This window comes from Strix uralensis, chromosome 3 (assembly GCF_047716275.1).
Source record: "Strix uralensis isolate ZFMK-TIS-50842 chromosome 3, bStrUra1, whole genome shotgun sequence".
Taxonomy (NCBI): domain Eukaryota; kingdom Metazoa; phylum Chordata; class Aves; order Strigiformes; family Strigidae; genus Strix; species Strix uralensis.
In genome coordinates this window covers 1,872,735-1,894,560 of record NC_133974.1, presented here as the reverse complement: position 1 = coordinate 1,894,560, position 21,826 = coordinate 1,872,735, and the positions used below count along the sequence as shown (strand labels likewise).

Below are 21,826 nucleotides of genomic sequence, written 5' to 3'. Positions count from 1 at the left end.
AGAAGAGGATCTGATAGGATGTAACAGGCGTGTGGATCATGCGGAGAGTCATAAACCACCTGTAGAAATCACTCCTCCTCTTGCCTTCTGCTGTGCCGGATTAGCTTTTTTTTCCCCCTCTTTTTTTTTTTTTTTTCCCCTCCTTGTTTCAGTCTCATTTTTAAGAGAGGCAGGAAAGGAGGAGGGAAAAAATCCTTTCTTTAAAGCCCTTTTCCTGACCCTCCTTACCCTTCATAAAGATGAACAAAACCTATTTTAAGATTCTTCTTCCCCCAGGATGCCACCCCAGCAGGATTTTGCCTCCTCTGAACTTGCTCCCTCTCTGCTCTGGACCCCAGTTCGTTTGACTGATGATCAGAAAGAGGTTCAGCCATGCTGGGAGCTGGCATCCCTTTGGGCGCAGGAGCAGGACGATGGGGATCCATCCCTCTTCTAGCAGCTGCGATGGCATCTTATCTGAGTAGTCACCAAGTGTCCTGGGCAAGGGAGGAGGTTCAGAGGGAAGCTACCCCAGCATATCTCTGCAAGTGCCCATCTTGATTATTGACCTATCAGAGCACCCAGCAGTGCAAGCATTGCCATGCCTAAAAAGCAAGAAGTAACACAAAAAATTCTTCGTTATGGGGGAAAAAAAACAAAACAAAACAAAAAAAAACCCAACACAACAAACTTGGAGCCAGCCATGCAAGTCTTTCAGTTTTCATTTCAGATTTTCCCCTGAACAAACTTTTATAGACTTTAATCCTCCTAATGCTCCTGCAAGCAGAGAAAATAAAGGGAGATTTGTACAAGGAGATAATAGCTTTTATTATGCCGAGTGGTATGGTTGGGCAAAGCAAACAAACTTGCTGGGACACGAGCGTGAGAGATGCAGGAGCGGTCTCGCTCCCTCTGGGGCCACGTTATTCCCCGGTGCCCAGCTGCCAAGCTCCTCATCTGGCTTCTTCTGCTTTCCCCAAGCCCCACAATTTCATCACAGGCTGTTTGGTGGCACTTAAAGCCTCACTAGAGCCTTGGGTAGAGAGACAACGACACCATTTGGATGGTTTTTAAATTATATTTCTCACTGTTCCTTCTGCCCTTGCTATTTAGGAAGTCCTGCCTTCCAAGATAGGTTTTCATTAATTAATTAAACTGCCAGTCTCAGCTAACTACCCTTTAAATCATTAAATCTGTATTACGATGAGCAGGGTTGATGAACGCTGGAGTGGTGGATCAGGTTCCCCAGGCTGATGTTCGCCCTGGGTTTGATGCAGCTGCTGCACTGAGACAGTGAATTATGGGAGCAGGGAATAGTTTGGACCATCCCAAATTTTTGAAATAATGGATACGGTCCTTAAAAAAGTAGTTACAGGTAGCTGCACCTTGGCCCTAGGTACAGAACCCCATCGCATGGGGGGAAGTGAAGGATGGATATTCAGCCTTGTTCCTTACTCTCCCAGGCACTCACCCACTTCAGGATAGGGAGCACCCGAGAGCGGTGCCTTCTGTGCACCCACTGAGAACATCCAGCATCTGGGGCTGCACCCGCAGTTCAGCAGGTAACGATTGCATGGGCAGAGTTAAAAGTTCATTTTTGGAGGTGACGTCCTCCTGAGCAGGCTCTGCACAGATCGACAAGAGAGCAGTCTTCACCTGCGTGGCTTGGTCTGTCTTCTCTGGGTGGATTCCCATACCGTGTGGCACCATCTTCTCTGGTGGCTTCCCATACCACTCAGCTCTTTCTTCTTCTGAGTGGCTTCGCATACCACATGGCTCCATCTTCTCTAGGTGGCTTCCCATACCATGTGGCTCCATCTTCTCTGCGTGGCTTCCCATACCACTCAGCTCCTTCTTCTCTGGGTGGCTTCCCTTACCACTCAGCTCCTTCTTCTCTGGGTGGCTTCCCATACCACACAGCTTCATCTTCTCTAGGTAGCTTCTCATACCACATGGCTCCATCTTCTCTGGGTGATTTCCCATACCATGTGGCTCTGTCTTCTCTGGGTGACTTCCTGTAGCTCACAGCAGCTTCTTCTCTGCATGGCTTACCATACCAGGAGGCTCCACCTTGTCTAGGTAGCTTCCCATACCACATGGCTTGCTCCTGCCCATCCCTGTCCCCCCAGGGGCATCTCACGGCCCAGAGCTCCACTTGCACCTACTGACCACACTCACATGCACGTGTTACAGCCACCCCTTGGTTCGTTTCCTCTGACAGATCCCTTTGGCTTAGCAGAAAAAGCAAGTCGATCCCCTCCATAGCTGCAGATTGACAGCTCTCCCTTTGCAGCCCAGGAGAGACAGATGGGAGGTGCGAGAAAGCCGGGTTTGGAGAAGCGGGGCTGGGTGGGGGGGGGAGTGCTGCTCTGCGCATGGGAAGCGTCAGCTCCCCCCTCGCTGCACTTGAGCTTTGCATTGTCTGCACACTTTGGCAGGCGTCTCCTTGCCGGTGCAGTTCACATATTTGACATGCCTGTGCAACTTGAGGATAAAGCTGGTTTAACGGTTGACACGAGTGAATTTTTAATAGTAACTTCTCATGGACTTTAGCATACAGCATACCAGGGCTTCAAGATGCTACGTCTTGAGAAAAGACAGTCTAATTCTTTGCAAAATTAATTAAGTTGGATCGTTAAAATGGTTTTGCAATGTATTTTATGCCTGCAGGAGGAGAATGAAGGCTATACTAGGGCTGAGTTAAAGTTGGGGGGGAGCTACATGTAGCCCTTTCTCATCTCTGCAGATTTGGCCGTGCAGAGTTGACACAGTTTTTGAACGAATTAAATTCTTCAGATTCGAGATAAAAGTTTTTTTCTCCCTTTATTCCTTCCCCCAGCAAGATGGAGATGTTCTACCTGCTTGATCTCAGCGTCGACTATAAAAAAGTCTCAGCTCCTTATGCCTGTTCTCTCCTGTCAGCATTCAGCGCTCATTAATTTTGCATTCACTCAGCACGGTATAATTTTTCCTGACATTGTTCAGACAACCAGCCTTTTTTACTTAAGACATCTCGACACCATTAATGTTTAACTCTAAAAGGTGTGAAGACAGAAAGAAATACCCTTTTCCTTCTGCTTTAGCGGCAGCACGCTTTGCTCTGCGCTCTTTGCCATTACACAAGGATTTTACCAGAAGCAGAAAAGTAGATTTTTCTCTATAAACTTTGCCAAAGAAAGTGAGGTTTGCTGGTCAGAGCAGGGATCGGTGTCTTGGGTCTTAATCTGTACTCCTGATGCTGTCCTCCACTGATGGTGCACGATGCGTGTTGCCTTGGGGCATGGACAGATGTGGTCTTGCAGGTCCATCTGGAGTCTTTCAAGAGAGAACCAGCAGCTGGTGAACCACCATGGTGTGTGAAAGCAGCCTTGGTTGAAGCTAACCCCGGTAGCTTTTGGCTTGCGAGCGTTCATGTGGCCTGTCACAGCATCTCAGCTCAGAAGATGCCAATGAACTTCTTAATCCACTCCAGCAAGAGCTACAGAAGCGTGTGTGGTTATGCATTGCGTTTCTTCAGCTGGAAAATGGGAGTGTTAATGGGGAGTTGTGTCTTAGGCTCATTAAAGGGAAGCTCCCTGAGGTCCTCCCTTGGAAGGATGTCACAGGTTACCATTCAGTTGAGTGGTTGGTTAGGATGAGGGCAATGCTGGAATATGTTCTTTGCAATTTATCGGGTCAAATGGGTTAAAACAAGACTGTTGATTTATTTGCATTGTATAGTCCTGAGAAAGTTGGTTGTGCCTGTTGCAGGGTAGATACATGTTTAAAAAATAAGAAAAAACTTTAAAAAAACACATCAAAATTCCTGCCCTCAAAATCCTTATCCCCTACATGGGAAAAGAGGGCAAATACCAGTTGGAGGAGCAGTCAAAACTGGGGAACAACCCATAGCCACCTGGAAGGTTAATGTTGCTTGAGCTTGGGATCACCAGGCTGAAGACCTAGTATGGAGTTGAGCTGTTGCCTACCAGGAATGTTCATTTCCTGGGACTGGTGCTAGATGTGGTGGAGGTGGCTGTAGCCCTCCTGCTGACGGGACCTGCCATCAGCTCCATCTGGCAAATTGCACTGAAGCATCGTGGGATGTTGTCCTGGTTTTGAAATATCCATGTTGAAGGGGTTTTCAGGCCGATGGAAGGATAAGTCAAGCTGTTGTGTTAATATAGACACTGGCCTGTTGTATCTTTTTCTTGTGAGGTTCAAAAGCTATCGTGAAATCACTAACCTCAATACAAATCCAGTGTCCCACCTGCAAATCTGTACTCATGGGTGACTAAGTCTGTGTGGTTTCATCCTTTTAGGATTTTGTGTTTTACGCAGAGGTTGGAGATGTTTGTATCTGCTGGGACTAGCCCTGGGCTTTAGTGCGAGTTCCCAGTGCCGCTGTGGGTTGGTAAGGATGGCTCTTGGACTGCAGGCAGCATGGCAAATAGCTGCGGGAGCATTAGCTGGACCTGTCATGCTTCCTGGTACAGCAGCAATGCTTGACCGCTTTTTTGTGACTGCTTTTCCAGCCAGGCCATGAAGGAAGAAGCTCAGGTGAGCCATGGGAGAGCAGCAGGACATCCCCACTGTTCTTCTCTCCACCGTTCTGTCTCAACCGTTGACTCTACTGATGCAACTGGAGTGGCCACCAGCTTCAGTCCTCAGTGCTCACCATCCACATGGGCACTAGAGTCTGTTTTATACACCCCAAAGGTTTAGTTTCCTCCCTTGGCTGTGTGCCTGGTGAGATGTGTCCTCCTGAGATGTGCCTTTGCATGTGCACTGATGGAAGAATAAGGCTTCAAGAGGTGTCTGAAGAACCACTTGGGTCTGTGTTGGTGAGGACGTTCTCCAGGACGGCACAGAAATACTTAGGGCTGAAGCGAGCGTTGCATTGCCACCTTTGGAGGTACATGGGTTATTTTTTTCAGGGCCAACACTGGAGTTCAGTGATGAAGTCAGGAGTTCAGCTCTCCCTGGAAAAGAGAGAGAAAGAGAGAGAGCTAAACCTGGTTAACTGCTGGTTGTGGAGGAGGGCTAGGGGATAACAACACCACCACCCCCCCACCCCCCCCCCAAAAAAAAAAACCAAAATGAGACGCTATATTAGAATAAAAATTTAAAATGGATGAGGTGAATCTCCTCTAAAAATGCCTTTTTCTCAGCTTTGGCTGTAAGGGGAGTGTGAGGTGAGTAGCTCAGGTGGAAACATCTCCATCCTATGCTCGGTGAGATGGATCTCACCCCGGTGTCCCGGCACTGCTGGCGTTACAGCACACGGTTGGGGAGCACCCTGGGACTTGTCACAGACAGACCATCATGATGGGTGGTGTAAAGCAGGCGAGCACAGGGCTCTGAAGGAGCTGTGCTGATTTCTGAAAGCCAAGATCTGCTCTACTATTTCTTGCACTGGTATTTTCAAGCTCTGAATCTCACAGATTGTATTTTTCCACAGTTTTTTAAATTCATAGATCAGATAATTTCCTTCCTCCTACTAGAATAAAAAGTTATACAACCTAAGAGCTGCTGATTTCCATACAGTGTTTTAGAGGAATCTGGTATTTGTGGAAGTGAAGAAGGGAGGACTCTGGGCTGGGTTTTCTGCATCTGCCTCCGTGTGAATATGCTGACATTGAATAGGGAGGCGTTGGGCAAATCTCGGCTTCCACAGCTTGAATTTTGGTTTAGAGTACCTCCGAAGAAGCCATTGTTGCTGTGGTCCAAACGTGTGCCCTGTAGGCTACGTAGAACGGTCTTCCTTGGAAATTGGCTTCATCCTCTAGTGGAGGTTGGATCTTCCCCTACTTGTTGATCCATAGGGATGGGGAGGAGAACACTCGGGCTCCCTGGGCCTGGAGAGGAGGCTGGAGGTGAGCACAGAACCTCGGACCAGGCCACCACCACCACCACCATCAGCCAGTGATGCTCAGAGGCTTCCCCCAACATGTCCCTAACCTGGCAGATAGCCCTCAACATGTCTTCCTCTTCGGGTACCATTTAAAAAACATAAAAGAATTCCCATTTCTATGGTCTAGATTCCCTGCTGCTTTCCTATATCAATACCGTTGTCTTTTTCTCCTCTCATGGCTTTTTTAAGCCAATCTTTTTCCTTCCCCACTGGAAGGTGCACTCGCTGCACACCTTCTGCCAAGGAGTTTATTTTTATGGCACTTTTTTTTCCTGTTGGGTTTACTGGACTGATGAACCTTGTAGCAGGCACTAATTAATGGCACAGTTTTCTGTCATGCTCTCTATCTGTGGGTGCGCTGAATCTCTTCCATCTGATTTTAATTAACTAAAAATCAAAGCTCCTCATTTGGGAGATTACAGATGTGGATTTTTTTGCCTCGCTCATCTTTTAAAAAGCAGATAGAGCAGATCCTGGCTGAGATCTGGGGGTTCAGCCAGCACAGCCCTCGGGGAGGCTGCGGAGCTGTGCCATATGGGAGAGGGATGGGGAGCTCTTGTGCCTGGTGCTCCATCGTGTTTTCCAGGCATCACATCAACTTCTCCATCTTGCCCTGCTCTGTCATCCTTGGTACCCACTGGGGTACCCAACACGCTCTGAGAAAGGCTGCAAGTCCTCTTCAGTTGGACATTTTGCCTTTGAGCTGTTCAATTTTTAATAGAAAAGTCAAAACCCAAAGACTTTTCAGGCTTCTATTTTAAGAAATGAAGAAGGACCGTTGTCCATAGAAATCTTGGGTTGAAAAAAAGCCCTTGGACAGTGCATTTGGGTCTTGGCCATCACACCCATGACCATGGGGGCTTCTTCAGACAGCGGCAGCAAGTTTCTTGCAACTCAAGGCAAAGTACAACATATTACAAAGTTTTGCACTGGGCAAGTGAAAACAATTGATTTTCTGTGTTCATGTTTCTCAACAAAATCCTGATTTAAATTTTTTATGTCCCGGTTTAGAAGACTCACGTGCAATATGTTATTTTTCAGATATTCCTTTCCTCTTTCTGGGGAAAAAAAGCAAGCATTTCAGCTGAAAAATTTTAAATCAAGAGCAGAATCAGACAGATTGTATTTTAATTTAAAAGCTCCTATTTAAGAGATGGAACGACAGGAGTGCTTGCCCTGGGTGGAGCTCCATGCGATGGGGCCTGCAGGGCTGGGGATGACTTCCCAAGACACGGCAGATGGACATCAACACTGGACATCTTCCCCCTCCACCCCTTTCACCCCTATTTTTCTTCCCCTCCCACCTTATGCCTTGGAGTGGCTCTGGGAGGTGTCCCCTAAGCCACCGACCCCCCATCACTCTGGTGCCATGTCCTCACTTCTCCAGCCTTTCGAGTGCAGGTCCTTTTCTGGCCATGGGGCTTTGTTGTGTTTTGGGTAAAAAGCAGTAAGTTAAGGCCTTTTTGAGGACTTTTCCCATTATGTGGCTGTGGCTTCCAACTTGCATGATCCCAACATTGCTCCAGGGAAGGTCTCCAGCCATGGCTGCTGGAAGAGGTCACAGCTTTTCTCCAGCACTTGTCTTTTTCCTGCCTTGAATGCCTGATTTTCTCCGGATACGGGCTTTCAGGTACAGAGGTCTGGAAGCGGAGGAAGGCGAGTGCAGGATCCTGGGGATGGCTTTGCTGTGCCCCGTGCCACCAAAAATGATGGTAGAGAAAGAGCAGAAGACCTGCTAAAGTGATGGAGGCAGCTAAGGAGGTTGGAGAAATAAAAAATAATAATGCAAAGAGGGAAAAGAGACAGAGAAAGGGGAAACCACCAGTGACCCTCCACTTGTGTGGACACAGGGTGGTGTCACCTGCTTGCTGAAGCCACATCTTTCAGCTTTGCTCCATGCGATGCGGTTTTGAGGCAGAGGGTCCAAGCCAGTTTTTTGGGAGGGGTTACATTGCACTGTCGCCTTTGGAGGAGCAGAAATAACACCCCAGATGAGCCAACAACGAAGCTGGTGAAGGACCTGGAGAACAGATCATATGAGGAATGATTGAAGGAGCTGGGGCTGTTTAGTGTGAGGAGAAAGCTGAGGGGAGACCTCATCACTCTCTACAGCTCCCTGAAAGGACATTGTAGAGAGGTTGGTGCTGGTCTCTTCTCCCAGGGAATTAGTGACAGAACAAGAGGGAACGGCTTTAAACTGCAACAGGGGAGGTTCAGACTGGACATGAGGAGAAAATGTTTCCCAGCAAGAGTGGTCAGAGAGTGGAATAGGCTACCCAGGGAGGGGGTGGAGTCCCCATCCCTGGGTGTGTTTAAGGGTCGTTTGGATGAGCTGTTGGGGGATGTGGTGTAGGGGAGAACTTTGTAGAGTTGGGCTGAGGGTTGGACTCGATGATTCCAAGGGTCTTTTCCAACCTGAATGATTCTATGATTTGCCTTTCCTGTGTGTGCTCTTGGCTTTGGGCTTTTATTAACAAAAATAAAGGGACTTTTGACATTGATGCATTCTAAAATCAGGAGGGAAAACGCTCCGGATGGGTCAGCTGCCCATCTGCATGCCTCGACTTGCCGTCATCCCCCCGGCCTGGGCTGCACCCCACTGCTTCAGCAGCTTGCCAGCCCGCCGTCAGCCCTCGCCTTGCCAGGGGTGTTGCTTTTTACTCTGCTCACCTCCCACCCCTTTTTTCCACCCCCCCAAGCATTGCTCTGTGTCTTTGTTCCACCGTGCCGAGCCCGGGAGGAGCTGCACGGTGAGAGCAGCCTGGCTGGCCGCCCCAGCCACGGCTGGGTGCCACCGGGCTGGGGGACGGGGAGAGCAGCTCTTGGTGATGCAAAATCTGTTCCCATTGCCTTGTGCTTCTGGCCATCGCTTCCAACATCAGGGCATCCGAGCGTATCATTCCTCTTCCAGTCCCGGCATGCTTTAGCAGCGTCCTCCATCCCTCACCAGCCTTGTGCCTTCCCCATCCCTCCTTCTAATCCTGCAAAGAATCAGCGGCTTCTAGCCAGAAGGCTCGTGTGGCCGTGAAATAACAGGGCTGAGCTGGAAATGTCACCTCTGCCCGTGCCAAGCTTGGCTGCACGGGGTTGGCACGGGACAAGATTGTTTTCAAAGTGACCGCAGTGTTCCCAGGCATTGCAGTGGGCAGCGGGTGCTGCACCCGCCGCAGTATTGTTGGTGTTGGGTGACCTGGTTATAACACACTTATCTCACAGTTCAACTCCACTGACCTGGTATTTTTGGAGTTTAGAGGACCCCGTGGCTCCTATAGACGCCGGAGGCACCCAGACATCTCCCTGGATGTCACAAAATCAGGGCGTAATTTGAGGAATGCATTTAAAATAGCTTCTCTCTGTGCTGCAAGAAAAAAAAAAAAAACCCTGCTTTAATCACGTTTGCAGCAATTAGGTCCCAATCGGGGCCGTCAGCAGGCCGGGCTTTTATTGTGCGATAGGGATTTACAATGCCCAAGGCTGCCAAAGCCCCTGCAGCTGGATCCCAACAGCCTCAAACAGCAGCAGCGCCGGGGCTCGTGTTGCTCCCGTTGGTTTATTGTCATGTGGATTTGTCTGTCCAGCTTTATAATGAGATTATGAGCTTGGGGAACCAGGAATTTGCTCTGTGTTTGGCTGTGTCGAGCACAGGGCATTCCTGGCCTGCGACCAATGCTCCCCGAGAGCATCGGCCTGTCGCTGGCGTAGCAGAGCCACCGCTGCAATTAATGCTGGAAAAAAAAAGAAAATTGGGATTAATGGGTTAAAATGCAAACTGGTGGTTTGCTTGACATATATTCCTCATGTGCTTGGGATGGAAAAGCTAAAGAGCTGCGTTTAAGCACGTTAACCAAAGTGCTTATCTGGGATGCGCTGACACTTTGAAGGAGTTTTGCATCGCTGGGATGTGCCACCCTGGAGAAGGTTAGCAGGAACTTTAAGGGATCCATCTGCTCCCGGATCCCCAGGGCTGCAAAGGTGGGAAGGAGAAGGACTCGGGCATGAGGGAGACAGTGATGGTACATTGTTTTCACCTGAATCCTCCTGAATAACAGCCTTGGAGCTGGCAGATGAAACTATTTCACTAAAGCAGGAGGAGGATCCCACAGCCCAATTAAAGGATTCGGGCTGAAAGCCAGTGCATTGCCTCTAAGTGCATCAATATATTAAGAGTAAGAAAAAAAGCTGCTTCTCATGCTATGGTACCGCCCATCTCCCATGGGTTTGGGTGCATGGGAAGCTCTTCCATCCCTGGAAGAGATTTGGGTATCTTCCTTGGGAGGGTGCTGCTCCTTCGTGGTTTAACCATGCTGGGTTACCATGCCAGTCAGAGAGGGACCTGGGGGGGGTGATTGTCAGCCGGCTGAACAGGAGCCAGCAGTGTGCCCAGGTGGCCAAGAAGGCCAATGGTATCCTGGCTTGTATCAGCGATAGCATGACCAGCAGGGACAGGGAAGGGATCTTACCCCTGGGCTCAGCACTGGTGAGGCCGCCCCTCGATGAGTGGGTTCAGTTTTGGGCCCCTCACTCCAAAAAGGCCATTGAATGACTCGAGCGTGTCCAGAGAAGGGCAACGGAGCTGGTGCAGGGTCTGGAGCACAGGTGTGATGGGGAGCGGCTGAGGGAACTGGGGGGTTTAGTCTGGAGAAGAGGAGGCTGAGGGGAGACCTCATGGCCCTCTACAACTGCCTGAAAGGAGGGTGCAGAGAGGGGGGATGAGTCTCTTGAGCCAAGGAACCAGCGCCAGGCCAAGAGGGAATGGCCTCAAGCTGCACCAGGGCAGGGTCAGACTGGCTCTTAGGAAGTATTTCTTTGCAGAAGGGGTTGTTGGGCGTTGGAATGGGCTGCCCAGGGCAGGGGGGGAGTCCCCATCCCTGGAGGGGTTGAAGAGTCGGGTTGACCCAGCGCTGAGGGATCTGGTGGAGTTGGGAACGGTCAGGGTGAGGTTCATGGTTGGACTGGAGGAGCTTCAAGGGCTTTTCCAACTGAGATGATTCTGTGATTCTGTGATTCTGAGAAAACCTCTCTTGCCCTCTGGGAACGGACAGATGTAGGCTGGGCAAAGCTGGTGTGTTGATACACATATACATTTGATTGATAAACATGTATTTATCGATGACCATGAGGGTTTCCAGGTCCTACACAAGGCACTGTGGGTTGAGGAGCCTTTTCCCTTGTCCTGCTGGGCAGTAAAGTTCACAACTTGCTGCCATCTCCCTTAAAACCAGTTCAGGCAATTTTCTTCCTCCAGGTCCCAGCACCGCACACGTATTTGGTGGCGGCGAGGCTACAGGGAGGGCTTCTGTGAGAAGCTGCGAGACGCTTCTCCCCATGGAGCCAATGCCAGCCGGCTCCAAGAGGGACACACTGCTGGGCAAGGCCGAGCCCATCGGCTACGGTGATAATGCCTGTGATAACATATTTAAGAAAGGGAAAAAAAAAAAGTGGGAGAGCAATTGCAGCCGGAGAAAGGAGTGAGACTATGTGAGAGAAACAACTGTTCAGCCACCAAGGTCAGTGAGGAAGGAGGGGGAGGAGGTGCTCCAGTGCCGGAACAGAGATTCCCCTGCGGCCTGTGATGAAGACCACGGTGAGGCAGGCTGTGAGGTCCACGGGGACCTCACAGATCTCCACCCACAGCCCATGGGGGACCCCACGCCGGAGCAGGGGGATGCCCCAAGGAGGCTGTGACCCCGTGGGGAGCCCACGCTGGAGCAGGGGAGGAGTGTGAGGAGTCCTCCCCCTGAGGAGGAAGGAGCAGCAGAGACAAGGGGTGATGAACTGACCACAACCCCCATTCCCCGTCCCCCTGCGCCGCTGGCGGGGAGGAGGGAGAGAAATAGGGAGTGAAGTTGAGCTGGGGAGGAAGGGAGGGGTGGGGGGAAGGTGTTTTAAGAGTTGTTTTATTTCTCATTACCCTGCTCTGATTTGATTGGCAATAAGTTAAGTTACTTTTCCCAAGTTGAGTCTGTTTTGCCCATGACAGTAACTGGTGAGTGATCTCCCTGGTCTTATCTCCACCCAAGAGCCTTTTGTTATATTTTCTCTCCCCTGTTCAGCCGAGGAGGGCAGTGACAGGGCGGCTTTGGGAGGCACCTGATGTCCAGCCAGGGTCAACCCAGCACACCCAGGAGATCACTCTTGCCCTGCGGGGAAGCACAGCCTGCGAGGATGGGGCTGCATCCCCCCAGACCATGCACGTTGTCCAAATCACCAGCTGCATCCCAGTCCCAGCATCTTCCTTTATACAAACAATTGACAGTTATACAGAAAGTGTACAGCTTAATTTTCAGCTACTAGGCTGAATTTGTGGTTCTGGCACCTGAGAAAACCTTGTAAATGGTGTAAAATTAATAGAGGATGAAGTATCAAGTCATTTTTTGGCTAGCCACAGAGTCTTTTTCATTTTTAATCAAAACCTGCATCAAAGCCGCCCGTGTGAGCCTGGACCAAGGATGCTTCAGGACTCCTGTGCTGTTTCACATCCTGCACGGCCGATAATTTCCTCTGCCAGTGCCAACGGGCACTGACGTGCAGTGGGTAATACCCTGCCCCTCTGGCTGTCCCCAGGAGCTTGAGTTTTCACATTTCAGAGCAAAACATCTCTGAGGCAAAAAACATCTGCTATCTGAGACATCCTTGCTTTTCCCTTGCTAAGTGATGCCCCAGCAACGAAGCAGGCATCCTCTCCATCAAGGTTTAGCTCTCACTTGCCTCTTTCTGCGCTTATTCCACCCAAACCATGTGATTAAACAATAATTAATCTCCTCTTTGCAAATACATCTGTAGCCCCAGATGTGCCCAGCCAGGGCATGCACTACCAGCCTCCCCAATCACTCCCAGCGATCAGGCTTTATTCTCAACTGTGTCCTGTAGTGCTGGAGATGCTGCTCTCCCCATCCTTCCCAGATCACATCCAGAGAGGCTGAGAGACTCTCCCAGCTTTCCCAGGGGAAAACGGTCGTGGATGTGGAGGAGTGAAACGAAACAGCCCTGAAACACCAGCGGCATCGTGGCTCACTTGCCCGTGATCACTGGCTTTATCACATCCCACTTGCCACCCGCCTTTCGCTGCTGGATTTATCCTGAATTCCTTGGAGTAGCTGCGCGACGTGGCTAGCACCTTTTGGGGGAGTGCGAGATAAATAACAGGGCCTCCTCTCCGGGTTTTTTGGGTCGTTTTTTTCCCAAAGGGATTATTCAGCAATACAGCATGAGAATTTGTGGCAGGGCTGGGGCTGGGCTCCTCCAGCAGCATCACCCACTCCGTGCCAGACGCTCTCCTCCCGTCCCCGACCCCGCTGGCTCCAGCTGACCAGCAGCCGGGATGCTCCCTGCACATCAGTGTTATGAGCTGCTTTTTTTTTTTTTTCCAGCAGGTTTCCTTTGGCACAGCCTGTTCTCCATTAATTCCTCCCAGCAGTTATTTCTTAAAAGTGTTGTCTGAAAAGTTCCAGATCAAATACTGTAGCTTGTGCTAAACTGGATATACCGTTTCCTTTTCAAAATGTTGATTTTGGATGCCTCTTTCTGCAGGCTTCTGCTTAAGATAGGTTTTTCCTTCCTGCTAGTGGTTGACTGATCTAATTATTGCCTTATTTTTTAATAATAAATAAATAATTAGAAATTACAGTATATCTTCATGGGACTGAGGGATGAAGTGAAAATGCAGGAGTCTTTTGGTGCACATCATTCGTTGCCTGTATGACAAGCAGTCAATATTTTGTTTATTATTGGTAATAATTCAGTAGTAAAAATGATGGTTCTTTTGGCTGAAATGTCCCTTTTCCTTTACTACAGAGAAAGCAGCTGATGATGAAGTCCAGAAGTCCGACATCTCATCCAGCAGCCAAGGTGTGATTGAGAAGGAGTCTCTGGGACCTCTTCTTCTGGAGGTAGGTGCTAAAATGTTGTTGCTAATCCTGCCAGGCTCCCTGATTTTAGTCCTTTGTTTCAGCAAATGGCTTGGAAAGTGAATCTTAACCAAGTTTGATGGAGCTTGGACTTGGTTAAGTTGAAGCTGTTCTGGATAGCTTTGTAGTATCAGCATTAAAATATTGAGTTTCTTCTAAGTGGGGATTAAACTGAGCCCCCGTCCTCATTTGGAAGTGAGTTAGGTAACGTGGATAGATGGTTTTTTGAGCAGATTGGAATCCTTCTGCCCTCTGGGAAATAGGGAGGATGAGGAGGGCGCTCTGCATTTTGGCTGATATCAGTAAATCAGAAAGAATCATGTCTCAGGAGGAAGGTCAGAGTTCAACCTGACGGCACCATAATGTATGGAGAAGGTTATTATAGGAGGGTTATTAGATTATATCACAGGCCCTAGAGATAAACTTCAAATCCTAAATCGTTCAGCTAGTAATTTCATGGGGGGTGGTTGGGGTTGGGGCTGGGGGTTTCCTCCCTGGGGATGACCAGCACCATCCCACAGCCGCCTTCTTGCATTGAAACCACCTGATAAAATTACACATTCAAAGACCAAAAGGAAGCAACATCCTCATCTGATTCATTTAATTAACTGTAAGAGCGTAATTGCTGACATGACACAGTCCAACGATTTACTCTGTGGTTTCTGTTGGGAGCCCAATAGCTGGGAGGTGAAATGTGGCATCATTTTGGAGACAGAAAGCCAGCCTGGGTTTCAGGATTCCTGGGGAGAGAGACTTCCCCCCCGCATCACATTTTTGGCCTCTTGTGCATCTCCAAAAGATGCTTGGAGGCCGTGGGGAGCTCTCCTGCACATGCTTTTGAAGACCTGCTTAACCCCTCCCCATACCACGCTTGTCTTCCCTGAGCCCTGGAGTGAGGGTGTCAAAATTAGTAAAACTCTGCAAGAGGTGACTCTGCAGATGGAGGAATTAATGCAAAAGGGATGGGAAGGGGGTTGGCAGCTAACGAAGGGTCTGACTTGTGGAAAGGATGGAAAATGGGTGCTGGGATGGGGTTAATGGGGAGTTGGCAGCTTGGCTACAGAGGTGCTTGGTCTAACAGAGGCAAAAATGCAGAAGGGACTTAGAAATCAGGCTGGGAAAGGCACGTGGGTTTTGAGGGGTGCGCTGGGTGCTAGAAACAGGCTTGGGAATATAAAGTGACGCAGGAGAAGGCGGCAGATCCTCAAGAAAACTCCAGTATTTGGGTTATATTGGGAGAAGGCATCCTACGAGAGCAGTGGCAGAGCCAACAAAACCATGAGAGGGAACAGGGTCCGCAGTAAATCCACATCTTTCACAGTGCGGTCTTGGGAACGTACCTTTACGTCGCTTAAATGATGAACGTGGGGCCAGCTGGCTCACCAGAGCATCCTTCAGCTGGGGTCGATCCCCTCGTGTCTGTGACCACGCGTGGCAATATGTGGCTCACTGTGGCCAGGAGCCTCGGCGGTAGCCGGCACCTTGGGTGATGGGGAGCAGGGCAAAGCAGGGATGGCAGCACATCGGTAGTAGAAATGGCCCTGGAAAACCTGAGGTCATCATAAAAATTAGAAAATTAAAAAATAAAATAAAATAAAAAAATAGAAAATTAATTAAATCAGCTAGCTCATGGCTAAAAATTACCCCACGTGCTTGGATCGGGTATCGATGCATCCTTTCTGCAGGAAGGAATGCAGAGGTGGTGCCGTTACTGCTCAGTCAATACCACTTTGTAAACAACCCACCGTGTATTATTTGATTTAAAATCCATGTTTAGATTACGGTTATTATCTATACAAACTGAGGAATAATTTCCTAATTGCTGTCCTCGTGTGTGAAGCCCGCACACTGGAGATGCTGACTCTGACCTGTGCCATGCTCCGCGGCATCCGTGGCTGCTTTGAAGCACTTTGAGGATGCCAAGCCCTTACCATGCTGAGTTTATTTTCCATGTGGATTGACTGTGAGAAGCAATTAGTGGTTTCACTGGTCCCCCAGCAATCCACAGCCTCCCATGCCTAAAAACATTCCCCAAAGGACTTCCAGCTTCTTCTGGGTGTCCTGGGCTCAGGCGGGGTTTTCAAACCCAGAAAGGCGGAGATCAAAAGGGCTATTAAAAAGGATCTCGTTCATTTTTAGGAAGGTTTTTTGCCTCTTGACCTGTTGTTCAGGCTTGACTTCTATAAGTAATTATGCTGATAAAGTAATTTAATATTTAAACCATAGATAAATGCCCAGTGTTGCTGCTGGAAGAATGGGGGCTATTAGGGGAGGTGTGCAAGCAGCATCCCCACCGGCTGCCACCTTGGAGCTCCCCTGCCCCTTCCCTGCTCTCCCAGTACCCCAAAACCAGCATCACCTGGGAGAAGGGTCCAGGTGGGGTTTACCATCCAGCCTGGGTCTTTTTTTTTGGGCTCCCAAAGTGCAAAGTCTGGTTGTCTTGGCAACAGCTGGGAATAAGGAAAATTGCAGCCGATCTGCCAGAACCATTTTGACAAAAGATTTCTTTCTTTTTTTTTTTTTCTTTTTTAAATGCTTCCTGTTTCTTGCACTTAATGTTGCTCTACAGCAAAACCTGGTTTTTAGAAACTGCATTAAATAAAGCCTGGGTGTTCTCCTTCGGAGGAACTCTCTGCTGGCACAGACAAGTGGGAGGACAGGGAGGAGAGGGCGACGCTGCGGGTACCAATTTTGGGGCATCACAAGTTTCTCCTGTCCTTGCACCGCCTCCCACTCTGGGATATGGCCAGATCTAGTTGCAGGATCACAGTCCACCAGAGCTTGCTGTTGATGAGCAGGATAAGTCGGAATTAGACTCCAGGAAAACCAGATCCTGCCTGGATGAAGCATTTTAGGTGATGCACGCTTGCAAGAGTGTAAATCAGCAATCAGCCTTCTCAAGGGCTCCTCGCACAAGCACTGGGCTCTGCAGCTCTGAGCTTATTTCATAGCACCAGAAAGCATCACCTCCCCAGTACCACTGCAGTGAATTAAAAACCTTGATGGTGTCCTCGTTAAAATAAGCAGAAGATCTCCCCGTGTTGTATGATTTGGTCTGGGTTGCACTTGTCCCCCTCCGTTTGATTGCAGGGCTGAATTTGCTACTTGCATCCTAAATGCATGAAAAAACCTGTTATTCTGCACGATGCAAAGGCTCTGTCATTCTTGGGCTGTAATTAAGCAAATCAGGCATATGCTTAATTTCAGTGGCTTGCCAAATTAGAGCCTTTCTGACTGCTCTGGCCCTTGGAAGAGAATTGTTTCTCCTCTGCTGGCACCGTCCGTAGTGGCAGGGACGGCCTCAGCCGAGGAAGTTGCAGACCTAAATATGTGTTTAAGCAAATGTGCTGTTATTTGATTGCTGCTGTAATATAGAGCGGGGATGAAGCCAAGGTGTGAGAGGCAGAGGAAGGTTGTCCATGGTCAGGGAGCATCCTGACCCTCTCTGGGACCTGCTGCTCACACGCTGCCCGGATTTATTCCCCTTGCAGGCCTTGGATGGCTTCTTCTTCGTCGTAAACCGCGAAGGGAGGATCGTCTTCGTCTCTGAGAACGTGACCAGCTACCTGGGTTATAACCAGGAGGAGCTCATGAACACCAGTGTCTACAGCATCCTGCACGTGGGGGATCATGCCGAGTTCGTCAAGAACTTGTTGCCGAAGTCTCTAGGTAAGAAAACCCTTGAGGTGGTTTTTTTTTATCAGCTGGTGCTTGGAGAAAGCTGTCAAAAATGCTGTTGTGTCTTCAGTAAAGCTGGCTTTATATTGTTTTGTATATATATTATTCATATATATTATTATTTTTTGTATTGTTTACTGTGAAATTTAGAGATATACCCAAGGCAGGTAGTGATCCATAAATCTTTTTCTAGTAAAATACATCCTACCAGTGAAAAATCAGTATTAGATTTCTGAATAAATAGCCGGTGGATGACAATATTCAAGTCATCTTCCCTTTGTCTGTCTCTGCTAAGAAAACTTCTGCCTTCGACTCTGGCTCGTGGGTGGGAAGAACCGACTCGTCTGCCCAAAGCGAGGGGCACAAATAGGAGCTTTAGGGAAATGAGAAGGAAGATTTCGAGGTGTTAATTTAGGGGGACTGAGCCCATTGGCTGATCCCAGTTCATTTAGAATGTCCTCCCAGCTGGAGGGAGGTGGTGGAGTCCCCATCCCTGGATGTGTTTAAGGGTCGTTTGGATGAGCTGTTGGGGGATGTGGTGTAGGGGAGAACTTTGTAGAGTCGGGCTGAGGGTTGGACTCGATGATCCCAAGGGTCTTTTCCAACCTGAATGATTCTGTGATTCTGTGATTGTCCCGCGCTGGTTTCAGAGCCCAAGTGTCTGGCATGGGGATGTGCTGCACCTTGGAGTGTGAGGAGAGGTCACAGTGCCAGCGGTGAGCTCACGATGGTCCCCTACACTGGAAAAACAAACAGCTGGGAGGGTGGGAGGAAGCATCGTGTGGTGAAGGCACTTGTGGGGTGTTGGAAGCAAGTGAAGCAGAAGGTTTTATTCATTGCCTGGAGACAAGCATCCTCAGGGTGGCTAATGCAGGTGGGACATCACTGATTCCACTCACCCCTTTGAAGAAACACAAGAGAAGATGAGCTTTTCCCAAGCTTGACTTAAAAATAATGGGGTTTTTTTAAATTCACACTTGTCTTCCTTCTGGGTAAATGTAATGATGTCCTAAATCACCTAAACCTCTGGGCACTCATCAGATTGAGCCTGTAGAGGTTCAGGCATCGTCTTTTCCCTGTGATTACCCAGTTTAAGGCTGGGTGTTTTCTTTTCTTGGATGTCACAAGTCCCTCAGTTCTTCTCATAGATCATGTTGCATGAAAGCTTTGTAATCTGCTGGTGGCAAAATCACTTGGGTTGCATATGGATATCTGTGAAGATGTTGTAGAGCGTTAGAAAAATCAGCCAACTGGTGCCCAAAGGTTTTTGGAAAAATCCAGGTTATAGAAAAAAATCAAAGGGGAAGGTTTTTGCTGCTGCAGCACCAGAAGATCTAGCTGCCGACTTACTCCAGAAATGAGGAGGAAGCAAAGAAAATAACCATTTCTATGGAGAGTCTCAGCTGGACTTGCCAGAGAAGTCCCGTGAGCATCGCCTCAGAGGGATTTCAAGTACAACAGCAAGAGGCAGGAGTATTCCAAAAGCTCTAGAGCCCCCCTGCCTCAGTTTCCCTGCCCGTAAGATGGAGATGATAGCATCTCCCAGCGATGGAAGGAGCAACTGGTGAATGTCAGTGTGATGACACTGTGATGATGTCAGTGTGATGATGATGTAGTGATCTCATTTGGGGTTGTAGGTGCTCTTAAGGCCTGGCTGGGAGTGTGGGTCTGGACACGGGGTCTCCAGCAGGTCCAAAGGAGCCCTGGGGGCTGGCGGGGAGAGCTCTGCCCCCGGCTCTGCTCTCGGCTCACCCCTGACCTGGGCAGCGAGCTGCTTTCTTCCCCCATGCCGGCACTTTTCCTTCTGTGTCCTTATCTGAGGGGTCCTTGGGAAGTCAGGGGGACGTGTGTGCATGGCACAGCTCCTAACAACCCCTCTCCTTCTCCTTTGTCCATCCCCCAGTAAATGGAGTTCCTTGGCCTCAAGAAGCGACCAGGCGCAACAGCCATACCTTCAGCTGCAGGATGCTGATCCGGCCGCCTGATGAGCCAGGTGCGGAGAACCAGGAGGCTCGTCAGCGCTACGAGGTGATGCAGTGCTTCACCGTCTCCCAGCCCAAGTCCTTCAAGGAGGAAGGAGAAGGTAGGGGAGAGCATCCTCTGCTTGTGACCCTGCATTCAGGCTCGGGAGGGCAGGGCAGGCAGGAGGAGGACAAGGTGGGGACCACAGTGCAGGCAGGAGGAGGACAGGGTGGGGATGGCAGTGCAGGCAGGAGGAGAACTGGGGTGGTAACGGCAGTGCAGGCAGGAGGAAGAGCAGGGTGGAGATGGCAGTGCAGGCAGGGGGAGGAGTGGGATGGGGGGATGGCAGTGCAGACAGGAGGAGAACTGGGGTGGTAATGGCAGTGCAGGCAGGAGGACCAGAGTAGGGACAGCAATGCAGGCAGGAGGAGGAGGACCAAGGTGGAGGCCAGGTCAGGCAGGAGGACTGAGGTGGAAATGGCAGTGCAGGCAGGAGGAATGGGATGAGACTGGCAGTGTGGGCAGGAGGCCTCGGGATGGGGATGGCAGTGCAGGCAGGAGGAGGAGCAGCCACCACCCCGCAGAGCTGCCTGGTGGGGCTGGTTGTTCCCAGCCGGGCACAGCCGATGCCTGGCACAGAGGAGACAGCGGGGGAGATGCCTGAATTTTGCTGCAGCTTCTCGCTCCCTCTTGCCCTCAAGCCGATGCCCTCCAGCCATCCTGCTTCCCTGGCCCCCCAGAACTGCCTCCGGGGTTGCTTGCAGCCAATATTCCTTAAGGAAGGAGCAATATTTTATTACCCACCAAAGCCAAGGCTGCAGCACCTTCCCAGCGAGTGATGTGGGTGCCTGACACCCCGCCTTGTGCCTTCACCACTGCCAGACCACAGCGCTGCCTGCATGTTTTTGGGCTGAACTGCTGCCTGCAGGCAGATCTCTGCCTGGGGACACAGGACAGGCAGGGTTCCCTCGGTACCGTGGGGGCTGTTGCTTTCCTGCAAGTGCCCTAACTCTCCTTTCGGTGTCCCAGCTATTATTTTCCAGCGCATTAGCTGGATTAATCCATTGTGGTTTACACAGGAGATCATGACTGGAAGGAATAAATTACAGTATTTTATGACCAAATACTTTGCCTGAAGCCGACAGTTGCTGGCTTTTAGTGCTGACTTTTATTGTACGATACTGCCAGATCTGAGAAGCCTTTACAATTAATTTCTCCAAGCACTGGAAACCTCTTTTCCAGAAAATTTTATAGAGTTTAGACAGAGCCTATTTGTTTTGAAGGGCCCGAGGATTGCTCAGGGTAAACACTTCCAGGGCAGGACGTGGCAATCAAGCCCAGTGGTGGTATTTTAATTAAAATTTTAAAATGCAAGTGGTGGTTGTAACGTCTGATTTTCATGTTCTCGGTGCCTTCTCCGCCTCCCACTTTGGCAGATTTCCAGTCGTGTCTGATATGCATCGCGAGACGATTACCTCGATCGGCAGCCGTCACCCCTTCCGAATCCTTCGTGACCAAGCAAGACACCACAGGTAACGTCCCAGCGATGCCAGGGAGTCCAGAGGATTTGTTATCCCTGAAGATCAGAGGCCAGCGGTGCAGTGCAGGACCCTTTAGCATGAGCCCAGCATAATAATTGTAATGAAAAGGAGTATAACAAAAGGAGAAATCAAACCCAAGAAAAGACAAGAGATGCCCAAGGCAGTTTCTCACCACCCACTGACCGATGCCCAAGCAGCGATTGGCCCCTCCCAGCCAACTGGCCCCAGTTTATATATTGGGCATGATGCTCTGTGGTATGGAGCAGCCCTTTGGCTAGTTGGGGTCAGCTCTCCTGGCCGTGCTCCCTCCCAGCTCCTTGTGCACCTCCTCGCTGGGAAACTGAAAAATCCTTCACTTAAGTGCTACTTAGCCACAACTAAACCATCCGCGTGTTATCAGTGTTGTTCTCACACTGAATCCAAAACTGAATCCTCTACTAGGAAGAAAATTAACTCTATCCCAGCAGAACCAGGACAGGGGGCTGTTGAGGTTGCTGATTGATGGGAATGAAACAGTCGTCAACTTTCAGACTCAGGTTTTATCTTGACCAGATACTGCTTTCTAGTCATTCTGGTGACCTTCTTTCTGGTAGTTAATCATCACCCCGGACTTCCCTGCAGCCTGAAAACCCTTAATGAATGTTTTCTCTGCTTGCTGCTCCCTGCCCATGGCTGTAAAACAGCCGGCAAAGCTGCCTGGTGTTTCACGTCGAGGGAGAAAGCAGATCCTGCTTGGAGGACCCTCAGATGTGGGCAAGGTGGCTGGGAGGGTGTCCCACTGGGTGAGGGTGTGAATCTGGGGTCCCCAGCCCTGGAGCAGTGAGGGTCCCCTCGCACAAAGGTGTTTCTTGTTGGGTTTCATGTCC

The 21,826-nt window shown here is 49.8% G+C and overlaps 1 protein-coding gene across 5 annotated transcripts in view; it reads left to right on the top strand.

Annotated features, from left to right (window-relative positions):
- NCOA1 (nuclear receptor coactivator 1) overlaps positions 1–21,826 on the top strand; it is a 190,189-nt gene that overhangs the window by 135,373 nt on the left and 32,990 nt on the right. For all 5 annotated transcript variants that reach the window (XM_074861273.1, XM_074861271.1, XM_074861275.1 and 2 more), the window contains 4 exons: positions 13,667–13,761; positions 17,271–17,448; positions 19,361–19,540; positions 20,856–20,951. In XM_074861273.1, the coding sequence (XP_074717374.1) occupies positions 13,667–13,761; positions 17,271–17,448; positions 19,361–19,540; positions 20,856–20,951 (549 nt within the window). The remainder of the gene's footprint in view (positions 1–13,666; positions 13,762–17,270; positions 17,449–19,360; positions 19,541–20,855; positions 20,952–21,826) is intronic.